The sequence below is a fragment of the Pleurodeles waltl genome, chromosome 2_1 (assembly GCF_031143425.1).
Source record: "Pleurodeles waltl isolate 20211129_DDA chromosome 2_1, aPleWal1.hap1.20221129, whole genome shotgun sequence".
Taxonomy (NCBI): Eukaryota; Metazoa; Chordata; class Amphibia; order Caudata; family Salamandridae; genus Pleurodeles; species Pleurodeles waltl.
Genome location: NC_090438.1, coordinates 263004431 through 263019749, shown reverse-complemented (window position 1 = coordinate 263019749; position 15319 = coordinate 263004431). Strand labels below are relative to the sequence as shown.

General features: G+C 41.5%; 1 protein-coding gene across 9 annotated transcripts in view; it reads right to left on the bottom strand.

Moving 5' to 3' along the window:
- The window catches only part of FGF13 (fibroblast growth factor 13), a 1071467-nt gene that overhangs the window by 191735 nt on the left and 864413 nt on the right, over positions 1–15319 (bottom strand). For all 9 annotated transcript variants that reach the window (XM_069212428.1, XM_069212427.1, XM_069212435.1 and 6 more), the window contains one exon: positions 4685–4788. In XM_069212428.1, the coding sequence (XP_069068529.1) occupies positions 4685–4788 (104 nt within the window). The remainder of the gene's footprint in view (positions 1–4684; positions 4789–15319) is intronic.

The following is a 15319-nucleotide window of genomic DNA, read 5'->3' as shown; positions in this document are numbered from 1 at the left end:
CCCTCAATCCAGGCATGAAACAGTCTGGTTCAATAATATCAATCTTAAAAATGATTGTCAAGTAATTATGGTAAGCAAAATTAATTAAACACATGAAGGGTTTACACAAGGGAAAAAAATCTGAACATACAAAAGAGGATGTATTCCAAATCAATGCATCTTTCCAAATTGAATTATTGTGCCATCTTTGGAAGAAAATAGTTACATAACCAACTCTAAATAAACTGACCACAAACCCAAAGAAACTAACAGAACTGTGCACTCTATTACTAATTCATATTTTTGTATTTGTTTTAAACTAACTAGTTTAGTGAGCGGAATAGCTAAGTTTATCCTCAGAGATCTTTAGCTGTTGGCCAGAGCTCTTCAGAGCACTCGAGAGACCTGCCAGCACCATGTTGTGGTATGCTGCTAGGCTCTGTCCCTGGTGATGCCAGGCACATGTTCGACAAGAAGCTATACTTGTTGTTGCTCTTGGCTAATGGCTGTCACCTATTCTACTGGGAAAGGTTGCAGATATGGATTGCAAAAAGTGGCAGAGTCGTGGTACTGAGCTGGCACACTACGAATCTGAAAAGCACCCCAATCACAGCTGTTTTTTTGCAGTTTTGAAACAGTAGCTAATGCTGTATTGTGATTGTCAACACTTTCCACTCACAATAAGCTTTATTGCAATCATGAGCTATATCAGAACTAGGACCAGCACTAAGAAGATGGCAGCACAAAGTTAAGCGTTTTAGTCCCTGAGTATACATTACAAGCTCCACTGCCCAGCTTCACCACACTGCCATGCCAGACATATGCAGTGCATAAAGTGATTTAAGGCACTATTTTCGATCAGCTGCACTCTTCAGCCATATAATTGAGGGATCAGTGGAAGTGAAGGGTGGAAGAACCAAGGTTCTTTACAATGCGCCATTGATCAGAAGTGCACCACCCAGTGGTCTAAGGCAGGGATCCGTACTAACCTCCACTTTGTTTTCGCTGGATCTTGCAGACCTCCGACAGACTTTTTAGATTGCATCTTCGTATTCTCCAAAGATGGGAGGGTGTCACATCCCATGACTATTATATTGGGTGACTTGGTCATATGGATCTAACCCAAATAGGTCTACAGAGAGAACTTCAAGCCTTCTATGGATATAGCATGATAAACAGCTTAACAATAAATCCAGGAAGAACAAAAATCTTGTTCTTGGTAGAATGTGAAATTCCTTTACTTGGGTTATTGGTAGAACGAAGTTGGAAGAGGTAACAACTTACAAATACCTAGAAATGACCTTTCACATTAAGGTAAACTGGAAGTTGCACGTGGATTTCACAAAAACTTGAGTTTGACCATGGTAGGTGGGCTTAAGAAGTTCAAAAAGGACTAGGTGGCCCCACATTTGAACCAATATTAGCTGAATATAGAGCCATAAATTCCACACAGATCTTTTATGGGCTGAGGTTTTAAGTGTAGGGCTCAAGCAGGATCGGGAAAAGTTGGAAGGTAAATGACTAAAAAACATTCCCACCACAACCACCATGCACAATGGTCAAGGCAATCAGAGTGGAAATAAGGCTAAATTCTTAGAATAGTATTTCATCATCACAGGTGCTAAGGTTCGGGCATTAACAACTAGGTGCTGATAAACCAAAAGTGTCTACGCTGTGTAGGACTGACATTTCTCAAAGTGAACTGAACTGAGCCAGCATGGTTAGTGGCCAACTTGAGAAACAGATGAAATACTTAGATATAAATGACTTAAAATGAGGGTATCCTCTTAGTTTAACAAAAACAGAACTGAAAAGAAGGTGAAAAATAGACTTGAGGCTGGAACATGTATCTATACTCAAAGATCTCAACATATTACTTAAGAAAGTCTTGCCAAATATCTTCAGTTTATCCTTACCTTTCTCAGTTACCCGATGTATAGATGTGTATGACCATTTTATAATTTAGAATTAAGGTTTAATCCTGAGCACTTGTGTAAAGTGAATGTGAAAGCTCACCTAGACAGGGCTAAGAACTATGAATGAGGTTTGAAGGTGCGCTGAATGAGCGTTCATTGACATGATGGACTGTTTATATACTTCTGAACAATTAGGTGCCAATATTTAAAAGGTTATTTATAAAATATGGTAAAAGAGCAAGGCTGGATGCCCTAAGATCCCTAAATGATGTGCTCTTTATTGATGTTACAATTGCTTTGGGCGGGTTTTTTTTAGCATTATAGATGGGAGCAGATATTTTAAGTATTTTAGATAATTTTATGTGATCTTAAGTTTTTTCAAATAATTTGTATTACAATTCATGCCTGTGCGTTAACGCCAATGAGTGCCTGATTGCAGGAGCGTTAAGTTAATTCAAGCACAATAAAATCTGCCTTCTTCAAAGAATAAGAAAATTGTCACTTTGTATTGGAAACATCAAACTGTTTGTGTAACTCCTCTAAGCAAATGATTCATCTGAGTGACAGCAATAGCAAAGTGCTAACACCTTTGAAATAGTAACATGATTCAAACTGTGAAAAGAATCAATTAGTACAATTGCACCGTGTAAACCTCCAGCTCCAGAACACTAACAAAGGAAGTTCTCTTAGCTTATATTTTCAACTAAAAATTGAAGAAATCTAGCGAAAAGAAAACTGATTAGTCACATACATTCCTTCAGCAACAAGGCCCAAATTACTTACTGCCCATCTTAATTCCTCCTTGGTCCATTTTCCTTGCCCCTTTCCCCAAGTAATTATGAATGGGAGGAAAGAGGCCCAGAAGGTTATGGTGAGTACTGCTCTTAGAAATGGCAAATTACCATCTAATTTATGCAATATGCTTTCAAGATATAAAAATGTATGTAATGCACTGTGCTAATGAGCTCACAAATGAATATCCTTCACAATAATTAAGAGTGGTTGCCGGCATCATATATTGTGGTGTGGTGGTACAGCGTTTCGAAATGGTAAAACTTTGAACTGTATCTATTGGTAGCAGGACTTCATTAAAGCAGTGGCTTCTGAAGACACATTCACTACGACTTTAAAGGCTCACGAAATTCAGTCAAAAGTAACATTTTAAGCAATAAGGTCAATGCACTTCCTTGCCTGGCCAAATATCTGAATGCCACAGGATTAATGCCACAGGGTATCAAAACAATAGATAAAGTTTTGATTTCACCAAACTGAGAACAATTGAATGCAAGAATGTAAAAATCAAGTGATGAACCCTCTCTAAATGTGCTCACACAAGCTGAAGCATCATCCTGAAACCTACCAAATTGGCACTAATTTTCTGAATTTCAAAAAGGAACAAAATACTTTTCACTTAAAGTGGAATTTCACCAGTCTATGACGAGACTTAACCAGGCGCGGCTCGCGCGAGGGAAAAAGGCCGGGGCAGAGCAGCGCATGGTAATGACTATAAAAATGTAATAATAAAAAAATAAACATACCTTTTTTCCGCGCTGCCGCACCGCTCCATCTTGCATTGCAGGCACAGGCTCCCAGCCTGCCCTTCGGGCAATCCAGGTGCCGCTCAGAGCAGTGTTAGGATTGCCTCGGAGTGCCCAGCCAGGCAGACTGGGAGCTCCCAGGTAGACTGGGAGCCTGTGCCTTCTCTCTCCAGCCCAACAACACAGTGCCGGCTGGAGAGAGCACAGTGCGCATGTGTGTTTGGCAGGCCCGTGACATAATAAAGTCAGGTTATTATGTTTTTACTATAAAGGTTTTACAGCTGGTGCTGCTGCTGCTGCTGCTGCTGCTGCTGGCGGGAGGGGAGATGACACTCCTCCACCATAGCAGAGGATCCGCCCCTGGGCTTAACATTACTCTTGCCTGTACAGGCCTGGACAGCATAAATGAAAAGCGATTCCTTCACTAACTTTGCACAAAATTCCTAATCTTCCTTATGCCTCAATAAACAAGTACTATAGTTTCATACAGTGTTTAATTTGCAAATAAAAACTTGTGGCTGCTACAATTACATGTGGGAGCATTGAAAACTGAGGCAGCGTAATCCTAAAGCCATACTGGGTCTCTTAATCCATTTACAGCCAGTCCCTTCACCTCACTTTTGCAGCTTTCTGCTTTCTACCTTTTTAATGCATTGTCGTTTTTCTCATTCTCCGTCTTCCCATATGTGTCTTTTGCTCACTGTATAATGCCTGAGTCAGAAAAATAAGTGCCGGCCCTCAAAAAATATTGTTGGTGCCCCACACCGGAAACCACCAGCAAAAATTAAGCACTGGTTTTATTTTCCTATAACTATATACAGTGTTCCACTACCCTATAGCCATCCAGCTTTACACGGTATAGGTAAACCTATACAAACACATGATAGCATTTTCGGTTATCCAAACCGGGAGCTTTGAGAAGTTTGCATGAAACAAACGCATGGACATTTTGCGTGTTTTGGGAATGATAATAAACTATCATGTCAAACAGGCCAAAATACTCAAAATATTGCACATGTGTAGTAAAAAGAAAATACAATATCAGCTTGTTGACGTCAATTATTTAACACATCTTCCTTCAGGGCTTTATTATATAATTATCCCTTGTGGACGGCAATGCCAGCTGTAACAGAGGCCTCGTTCTTATTTCGCAGGGAATTCAACCGCCATTATTCCAGAAAGCTTTGACGTGCCAGCAATAAAACGTATAGTTGACATATGACAATATATAAAAGTAGAATGATAACTTACCGATGTGTAAAGGTAACCTTCACCGTTCATTGCCAGATATAATTTTGTTTGTACACCTTGAATAGCTACTACTCGTAAACCCACGGGTATAAGGTTAAATATAGCTGAAAAGGAAAAAAGAAGAAGAAACACAATTAAAAACAAATATAAGGATTCACCTGTGACTTAATTCACATACTGGCAGCAATTAACAAGCATTTACAATGCAACAGGTCTCTCGTTCGCTCATGTTAGAGCTGATCGCGTTGTAAACTCCTAACCCGACTTTTCACCTATCGGGCAAAAGTGCATTTATATACATAACCCGAAAAAGTGAAATTAACTATGTAAAGCGCTCGACTTCTGCCAAGCGAGATCGCGCTCGTAAATTAGAGAAAAAGAAGTCCACAAGCCGATGGAAAACAGCGAGCCTCGCATGTTTTCTGTACTTGGTCGCTGCGCTCGAGGAGGGCTAGCCACCGGAAAAGGCATGACGCATGTGGCCTTCGACTAATGAAAGCAAGCAGATTTTATTAGGCAAGCCCACGAACCAATAAAAAACACTGACGTGAAGTTGACAGGGCTCCGAGCCCTTTTCTAAATACTAAAGCGTCTCGCTGCGATACGCATGCGCGAGCGCATGCAACGCAGACTCGACCCTAAAAATGTTACTAGAAACATGGGTCAGTGATTTAAGCTCTCGGTACAGACTCCTGGTGTGACAAGTAGGTCACAATTTCGTACACGTTCAAGGCCAAGTCAGCTTTTTCTCCTTCCAACGTGGAAAACTGAGTTCCCTTAAATGGAGTAACAGTGACAACTCTTATTTACAGCACTCAGAAATGCACTGATAATCGCTATAGAAAAACAAATTCTTACTACTGTCGTTTTTCTAGCACTATAAAAAATGTTTACAATAAAACTTTCCAATTCAAAAGACCGGAAAAGTAAATAAAAATGAGGTGAGCTCAGACTACATCACTATATATACTGTTACCAAGTTAGCCCAGTCTACAACAAAGCAATTTTTGACCTTCACTCTGAGTTCCTGAAAAACTTCTGATGAAAGAGATTTAATTCAGTGATGGGACACAACTCTTCTAATTGTCATCAGTTGCCATCAGTTCGAAGCAGATTCAAATATGCCAGTGGATAAAGCAAGATTGCACAAAGTCTACCCTCTGTAGGCTAGTCTGAGGCAACCAGGAACACTTTTCCTCTCGCCTCACTGTCACTTGAAATCTTTTTCCAAACTGATGTAGTTTATACTTAAGGCTTCCAGTTTTCTGTTTTTACTAATTTTTACATAAAAATACAGACAGAAAACAGTCTATTTTTCTGTCTGTGTTTATTTTTAAATATGGAAACATACATAAAATAGGTTTTTCTTTTGAAGGATTTTCAGTACTGTCAATCATGCATGCCAAGTTAATAGCTGTGAAGATTAACAGGTAGGGTAGTTAAAGAAAAAGAACAAATATTTCCGAATGAAGCTTAAATAACTGCAGCACTGAATCTTTTAAAGCTGTTCTACAAAAGAAAATATTTCCAATAATTGTATTGTACTGTAAGTGGCTACAGCTCATTTAACATTCAAAGATGAATAAACCTGTTTTGGTTAAATTAATATGGAAATGTTATCCACCAGCGCTCTTCCAGGAAGTCATTTTTGGAAGTGGAGAATTCGGGTCTGCCAGAGGCTTACCTTTAAATAATAAAAGTGAAGTTGAGTATATTCAGTCTCTGATATCTTTACATTGCACCCAGCCCGGCCCTTTTCTCCTTTCCTGAGTAATGTGCATGCTCCCTTTTAAAACTTAAGCAGGATCTGTATTTCAGGAAGGCCAATGGTGTGATGGTGAAGCACTGCTTCCCCAACAGTTAAAGGAATAGAGTCACAAGACCTCAGTTCAATTTTAACATATCTGATATTTTACTGTGTGAGGAAACAATACATTTCGAATATCATTTTGGTGCTGACTGCATTTACTAAACCTGTCAATCAGCTTAATAATGCGGCAACAATTTATGTGCCAAGGCACTGTGTCTGCACCACAACTTTTTAGATTATCAGATTGGCGCACAAGCTGACTGAAAGAGGCAAAGATGTGTGGATGATTAATTCTGCACCACAATCAGCCTCTTATTAACCAACCTCTTAGCTGCAGGCAAGCTTTACTGTACTAATACTACTATTGCTACTGGCTTACAAGAAGTGCAATATTAATATTTTGACCGGTGTGCATGACAGCCTCTTACCCTGTCATTGGCGTAACAGGGTGACAGCAGTAGGAGTTATACCAACAGAACAGTAGCATAAAGTCTTCACACAGCTGGGACCTGTTTGTCAAGCCTCAAAAAACCGCAGCCGAGGTCAAATATCCAGTCTTCTACACACACACAGCAAACTGATTTATTTGTATTTGCAAAAGCTAACTAAACAACTAAAATATATATTTCTAAATGTCTGATGGAGTGTCTTTTCTTCTATAACATAATAATAATAATAATATGTTTTATAATAAAACTCAAATTCCCTGAAAAGTCTCAAGTTGAATGGCAATTATGAGTATTCCTCAAATGATCCAGTTATCATTAGCTATGCAACCATAATGCCACAAATTCATGGTCTATAATATAATAATTGACATAACATGTGACATTGTTGCTAGCACTGATGGCAACATCTAATTGCAACTCCAACATTGATGATACTTCAAGTGCATGATAACATATTGCAATACAGGCGATGAAAGGCATCAGTTCCACTGACAGCTAAATGATGATCTTACATACCTGCCACAGAAAACAAAGTTTGTAATACCATTTTCAAAAAAATAGTTGCCCTCTTAGAGACTCTGCCCCTCATCATGAGTATGGTGGGTGAAAAAGGCCGCCCGCCAAACTCCCCCAGTTAGGTTACTGCCAGTGCGGTCCCCTTCCTGCGGCCCTTATTAAGAGTTTCCCGCTGGGTTAGCAAGCGGAAACAGAGTTTCTGCCCACTGGCCCAGCGGGAAACAGCCCAAAACATTGACGCCGGCTCATAATTGAGCCGACGGCAATGTTGCAGTGCATGGGCTGCATCAGCACCCATTTTGCTTTTCACTGTCTGCTTTTCAGACAGTGAAAAGCGCGTCGGGATGGCCATGGGGGCCCCCTGCAACCAGGCTCCGCCAGTCGTTACTTGGTGGTGCTAATGCCATGTAAAAGCTGGCAAAGAGGAGACTTGTAATCCCCAGGGCAGCGCTGCTTGCAGCACTGCCCTGGCGAATGAGGATCACCTGCACCGCCAGACCAATGACAAATTTTGATCTGGCGATGCTGGTAGTTCGACCGTGGGGCAACCACCACAGTCCTAATGTGGCTGATGGAGCCGCCACCGTAATGATCGCCTATATCTGGTTTAAAAGCTGCACTTCTTCTGAATGTCGACAGATGTCCTCACAGAGAATTTATTCAACACAAAGACTGCTATTACCCTGGAGCATTTACAAAGATTACAATAGGCCTGTGGTTATTGACTACAAACAGATATTATCACAGAGACTCCATATCAATGTATGGCTGCAATTGCAAGTCGAGGGCCTCATAAATATTAAACATAAGGGTACTGTTACACTGACAACCAACTAACCTAGTCACACAAATTACGTAGACCTAAAACAGTCTAAATGCACAGCTGACAGGTCACTTATCAGTGATTTTATGAAGACACAAGGCTCCAGTTTCTTTCACGTGATCTTGTCTCAGAGAATCAATTGACAGACACATTTTGTAACGGTTGACCTCTTAGTGATTAAATTGAGACAACTGCCCCTCCTTTATCCTAATAATGCAGTGACTTGTTCATATATGTTATTTAAGATGTTGTGCACTTCTAAAATGTATTTTCTCAATAATTGTATTGTTTACATATATATACCAGTATATGCAATGGGTGTACCATCATATTTGTAGAAAATCTGTCTTATGCCTCTTCAGTGATGGCATTGGCAACCTCTTGAGTGGTGTGACATGTAATGTTTTAGGCTACTGGTGTTATTTAGAGTTTGACGGACAGGTTATCCTGTCTGCCCACTATATTTAAAGTCAGGCAAACCATCATATTTCTGCTGGCAGAAGCCTTAGACCGGTGGCCCCATGAAAATCTAATTGTCAGTCCATATTCTAGGCAAATGTTATGACCTACTTTTTTTTAATCAGGATTCCCCGAAAAGCTTGGAGGTCCAGATCAAAAAACAAACTGACACCCACACCCTGGGAGAAAACTCCAAGGGTGTGAGGGCAATTAGGTTTTTTGTTTTTTGAAAACCAACTCCCACTTTGAGAGGTTTTAAAAAAAAAAAAAAAATGTTGCTGAGAGGCCACGTGAAACATGGTACCTGCTCAGAAAATGTACTGTGTTTTCAGAGGAGCCACCACCATAGCAGCTCCTCTTAAGACACAGAGGGCCAGATGTACGAAGCCAGTTAGCATTTCTAAATGGGCTGAATCCCTATTTCGGGCTGTTAATAAATGAAAAATTGTCTTTTCTTATGTACCAAGCCCTTTAAGGAATTGCAAATTGTGATTTCTACCCTGCAGAAATCGCAATTTGTGATTCCCAGAATAGGAAAACACTAATTAGAGATGTCCTATTTGTGATTCCTATTCTGATGTACCATGCACTTCCTAAATGTGACTTGTTCATTGCAATTACCATCGACTTGAAGTTGATGGTAATCAGGTGTAATTTAAATAAAACACCCCAAAATGTTTATTTTTATTTTTTTTATTGCAATAAAGCACACACATGCCCCTTGGGCACATGTGTGCTCTACAGGTGCACCAATGTTTTTGGGGTGCACCCAGGGGGTCCTTTTGCCCATTGCCTTCCTTGGTTTTACATTTCCTAAGTAGGGAATTCCTAATAAGAAATCACTATTTGGGAAATACAAAACCAGCTCATTGACTCAAATGCAATGGGATTTCTTAATAGTGATATCCTAATAGTGATTCCTACTTTGTAGGGATCGCTATTAGGAAATCGGTATCTGTACATTGCATTTTGAATTTCTATGAAGTCTCTATTTAAGAAATGCAAAAATGCATTTTCATACATCTGGTCCAAAGGTTACTGACATATAGATAGAGATCCCTGAATATGATGGGCTGCAGTACTCCAGCGAAGCAGAATACATGCCTCCACTGCCCTGGGAGAATGGAGACCAGCCCGCAAATTTCTAAATAACTCCTATGTTATTTCTGATATTTCTTTGTGAATTTGTAACACTGCTAATGGGAAGGAATATGTTCTACACCTCAGCCATTTTCTATCCTTTCTCTCTAGCCCCACCCTTCCATCTCAGTGGCGTCATCTTTTTTTCTTATCATTAATTTCACCACTGGAACACATTCCGCTAATCTAATCCCTTTGATAAATGGCGCGTTTTTACTGCCATTTAAGAAAAAGAAAACAAAAACTTTAAAGTAAAAAAAGGAAAGTGTACTTAGCAGTAGCGCTGCAATAAAATATCCTTTTTAAACCATGCAGGAGATAAAAAGTAAATATCATTCAATCCACATGACCATTTGATATATGTATAATGTGTGTGAGGCACTGTGCTAAAGAACGCACAGATGAATATCCTTTGCCGTAATTTACTGTGGTTGCCAGCATAATTCATTTTGGTGTAGTGCAGACAATTAGGGTGACAAGCCATAAAGGCACATTTTATGACATATTTAAACACTTGTAATACTCAAAATCCAGCATGACTTCAGGATGTGTTGGCAGCTTTGTGAACATTTAGGCCCTCATTATGAACACAGCAGTTTTCTCCCCTGTGTTCAGGCTGGAGGTCTTTCTATTGACCGCCAGCCCCCCTGGGACCCCGCCGGCTGTATTACAAACATTCTGCTGGGCTGGCGGGCGGAAACATTGTTTCCGTCCGCTTGCCCAGCAGAATGCCTGGGCGGGACATTGCAGCTAGCTCCACATGGAGCCGCCGTCAATGCCTCTGTGCGGCGGGTGCAGCTGCACCCGTCACGCAGATCACTGCCTGTAAATAAGGCAATGACCTGGGTGATGGGGCCCCAGGGGTGCCCCAGAGCACCATTTCCACCAGCCTTTCCCTGGCGGGGGAACCCACCAGGGAAAGGCTGGGGAAATTGGGATCATAATCCGAGGGGCAGCAGCGCTGCCCTGTCGGATAATGATGCCGTCTACCATCAGGCTTCATTATGTGGCATTCTGGGCCGCCATGCCGGTTGGCGTGATTTCCCGCCACCGCCGGCATGGCGGCCCAGACCACCAAGAATATAATGAGGGCCTTAGTCATTTCTAATTCCTCTACTTTAAGTATTATTTAAGAACACACTATTTGCATTTCAGTTACATAATTTGTATTATGTGGACCCCTATAACATTTTAGAGTCTTGTAATCGATAGTCATAATCTGATGATAACATCAGGGGAGACAAACTAATTAGCTCACAATTCAAGACATGGGCTGGAATGGTCTGAGCAAAAACAAAATATTAATTTGTATCACCTCAAGCACAACAAAAAATGCAGCCTTTGGTAAGTGACCTCTAAAGGACATAGTAATTGTAAGAAACTGGGTTATTAATTGAGAGGGATGAGAGTCTCACTCAACCAATGAACACAGTTCTCAGAGTGAACCCCAAATACAAATAAATAAACCTGTGCTTAACCCTCTGGTAGCTTGGCACACATCAGTCAGGCTTAAATCAGAGGTGATGTGTAAAGTATTTATGCAGTACTCAAACAGTACTAAAATGAAAACACAACACAAGAAAAATACAAGTAAGACAAACAGAGAATGTTTCAGAAAATAAAAAGACACAAAAATGACAAAAATCTAACAAGGAGAACAGGAATTATGATGTTTAAAATAAAAAGAAGCACCAAGAAGCAAAAAGCGCCAATCGCATTACCTGGTCCAGTTAGTTTGGTTCAAAGTCCAAAGTTCTGGCTGACCTCAAAAAGGAGTCACAAACAGGGAACAGGTTCGTCCTGTGGAAAGTTTACTTTCTAACTCAGTCTAGTTTTCATGTGAGAAGCACTCAGCAATGAAGTCTTCAGTGGTCCGGCTGCAAGCTGGATCTGGAGAGGGGCTCATTGATGTTGGTTGCTGTGTCAGAACTTAACGTTGACAGTGCAGTCATTGTCTATGCAAAGAGCTGGTCGACAATCGGAACTTATGGTTACGGGGAATGCGGGTGGACTTGTTAATGACACAAAGCGGTCCGGGCAGTGTAGTTTGGGGACTGTCTCTAGGAAGTTTGCATCGGCAGTCCGATGCAGATCCCACATTGGCTTCTATGAAGACCTCTCACATTCACAAGAAGGCCAGGGATGGGAAGATCCCAGAACCTCCGATTTTAATCCAGGACTCCAGATCTTGCAGTTTTGGTGTTGGAGGTGTACACTATTATACCAGCCAAGGGTCCAGAACCTCAGGGGGCAAAACTCTTTGGAGGTCATGACCTGCTCCAGTTTAGGCCAGCAGCAGGGTTCTGGCTGGTCAACTGAGCAGTTTCAGTGAAAGGGCTCTGGAAGATTGTTGTGTCCCTTTACCTCAAACAAAAGATAAGCCAACTGACCCTTGGGGTCACTTCTCAGGTCCTGGGTTCAAGGCCAGCAGGTCTTTCTTCCTGCAGGCATCAGACAGAAGGGCAGTCCTTCAGAGTCTCCACAGGTCCAGCGGTGTACTGATGAGAGATTTTAAGGGTACCACTGTTGTATCCAGTGCCAGCCTGTGTGTGGGGGAATGCTCACTTAGTCCAACTCTAAACTGGTCTGATCAGTTCTCTTCCTTTCTCTAGGTGTGGATCCAATATCTCTAGGGAAATAAAGGGCAGGCAAGCTCGATGTGGGCTGCATATGCCAGTGAAAGGGCAGGCATCCGCTAAAGTCAGAAACTGACTCAGTAAAGCCCTCAGGCCACCCTTTAAAAGGGCCGAGTACAACCATCTCAGGACATCAAGCTCAGCAGAGGAGCATCATTTCCCACAACTAAGGCCCTCTTGTCACCTGTCTGGAAGCAATAAACATCACAGCACAGGAGGGATTTGTGACCCTTTACACAGCCAGAAATTTGGTTCAGAAAAACAAATGCCAACATTCTAAAAGTGGCATTTTCAGGATAGTAATTTACAATTCAACTTTATCACTAAAATGATTTTAAATTACAATTCAAACGAGTACAAGAAGTATTTCTCTATCTGGTCCCAAACTGAAGTTATCAATTAAGATGGGTATTAAGGTAAGTGAGTGTTAACCTATGGGAGAGCTAGTCTTGCGCCAGTGAAAAACAACTTTGGGGTTTCTTCACTTGACAGAATATGTAAAACTTAGATACTTATGTCCTAATTTTCAAATACCATGCTCCTTGCCCTATACACCTTTACAGCCTACCTTAGAGGTGCGTTATAAGTATTAAAAAGGTGGGTTTAAGTCTGACAAAAGGTTTATTTGGCCAGATTGAAATGGCAGTTTTAACACAGTACGACAGGCCGCAGTGGCAGGCCTGAGACATGTCTTACAGTGCTACTTTAGTGGACTGCACAACAGGTGCTGCAGCCCGCCTGTAACATTTGATTTACAGGCCCTGGATACATGTACTACCATTGATTAGGGACTTATAAGTACATTAAGGGGGTCATTCTGACCCCGGCGGTCAGGGTCGGCGGGGCACCGCCGACAGGCCGGCGGTGCCCCGCAGGGCATTCTGACCGCGGCGGTTCGGCCGCGGTCAGAAGAGGCAAACCGGCGGTCTCCCGCCGGTTTACCGCTGCCCTTAGAATCCCCCATGGCGGCGCAGCTTGCTGCGCCGCCATGGGGGATTCTGACACCCCCTACCGCCATCCTGTTCCTGGCGGTTCGCCCGCCAGGAACAGGATGGCGGTAGGGGGTGCCGCGGGGCCCCTGGGGGCCCCTGCCGTGCCCATGCCAATGGCATGGGCACGGCAGGGGCCCCCGTAAGAGGGCCCCGCAAAGTATTTCAGTGTCTGCTGTGCAGACACTGAAATACGCGACGGGTGCCACTGCACCCGTCGCACCTTCCCACTACGGAGCCGGCGTCCTCGTGGGAAGGTTGGTTTGCCCTGGGCTGGCGGGCGGCCTTTTGGCGGCCGCCCGCCAGCCCAGGGCAAACCTCAAAATACCGTCAGCGGTCCGCCGAAGTCAGAATCACCCCCTAAATGTGCCAATAACCTGTATACCAATTTTACCATGTTTGGAAGGGAAAGCACATGCATTTTACCACTGGCTAGCAGGAGTAAATTGTGCAGAGTCCTAATGACAATGGAAACAGGTTCAGCAAAAATATGGCTGTGAAGGCAAAACTCTGGAAGAATATTATGTAAAATATGATCATTTCCAACAGAAATCAACTCTAATTAAGCATCTAATATTAACTGTGCCTGTAAAGTCTAAAATGTGTATACTGAAGATGGAGGCAGAATATTAGAGTGTTCATTATTAACAAAAAGGATTGTAAGGAGAAGAGAGAAATATCAGTCAAAGGATAATCATGGAAACCGTGACCAAATGGTTCATTATATGCTTAGGTCTGGCTTTACAGCACAGCTTTCGCGAGAACTGATATGATTAAAAAAAGAGCTTTCAGGAGTACTATTAAGATGTTGGTTCACCTGAGCACAGCTTTTGTTTTGGGAGAAAGATGTATGTTTCCACAGAAACTGTGCTTACCATACAAGTAGCTGTAATCCTTGTTTATCAAAGTGCATTTGCCATGGTTCTTTACCAAGCAACCTATCCTGTTAAAATAGAGTTTGCCCTTGCATACACACGTGATGCTATATGGCTCCCAAATAATTAGGTAATTGCAGTGCATGAGAAAGTGGATTATTAGTTGGGGTGGATTAGTTCACCACAAGTAATAAGGTCACTATACTTATTAGATCCCGTAAAGGTTTCAGTAATTTAAACCTGAGCTCAACTCCTGGTAGCTATGGAACAGAGCAGGCAGGCTTAACGTAACAAAATGTGTAAAGACATTTAGAAGTACCAAAAGAGTTAAACATTTAAAAACACAACACAATAAATTACTCACTCCAATTTATATAAATAGAACATATTGTAATTATCAAAACAACACCTAAACAACAAAAAATACCACAAGAGAAACAGAAAGTTTGAATATTTAAACTTTTAAATAAAAATAATGACAAAAAGTTCAAAGAACAAAGTGCCGGCAACTGGTTGCACTATCCTGGGACAAGGGTAAAGTTGGAGGCCGACGACATTGGTGTGAGCAGCTTTGCATGATAGCCTAAACGTTAGTAGAAGAAAGAAGAAAAGTGAGGCTAAATGGTTGTTATGAAAAGTGAAAACACAAAGGTTTTAACAGACATTAACCCACATTTTACATCGCCAGAGAGGAACATTCTCTTTGACTAACGCATTTATGTAAAATGCAGGAATTCTGTACAAAATCAGGTTCAAATCCAGTGAGCAATAAATAAATCCAAGAGTGAAATGTACCTGGGGGAAACATCGTTTACAACAATTCATTTAAGACGTAATACATTTACAACAATGCAATTACCACGCATGCCTTTAGTACGAATATATCTTTACCACCCATGCCTTTACAACAAATTTTGTTCTAAAGGCATGAATGGTAA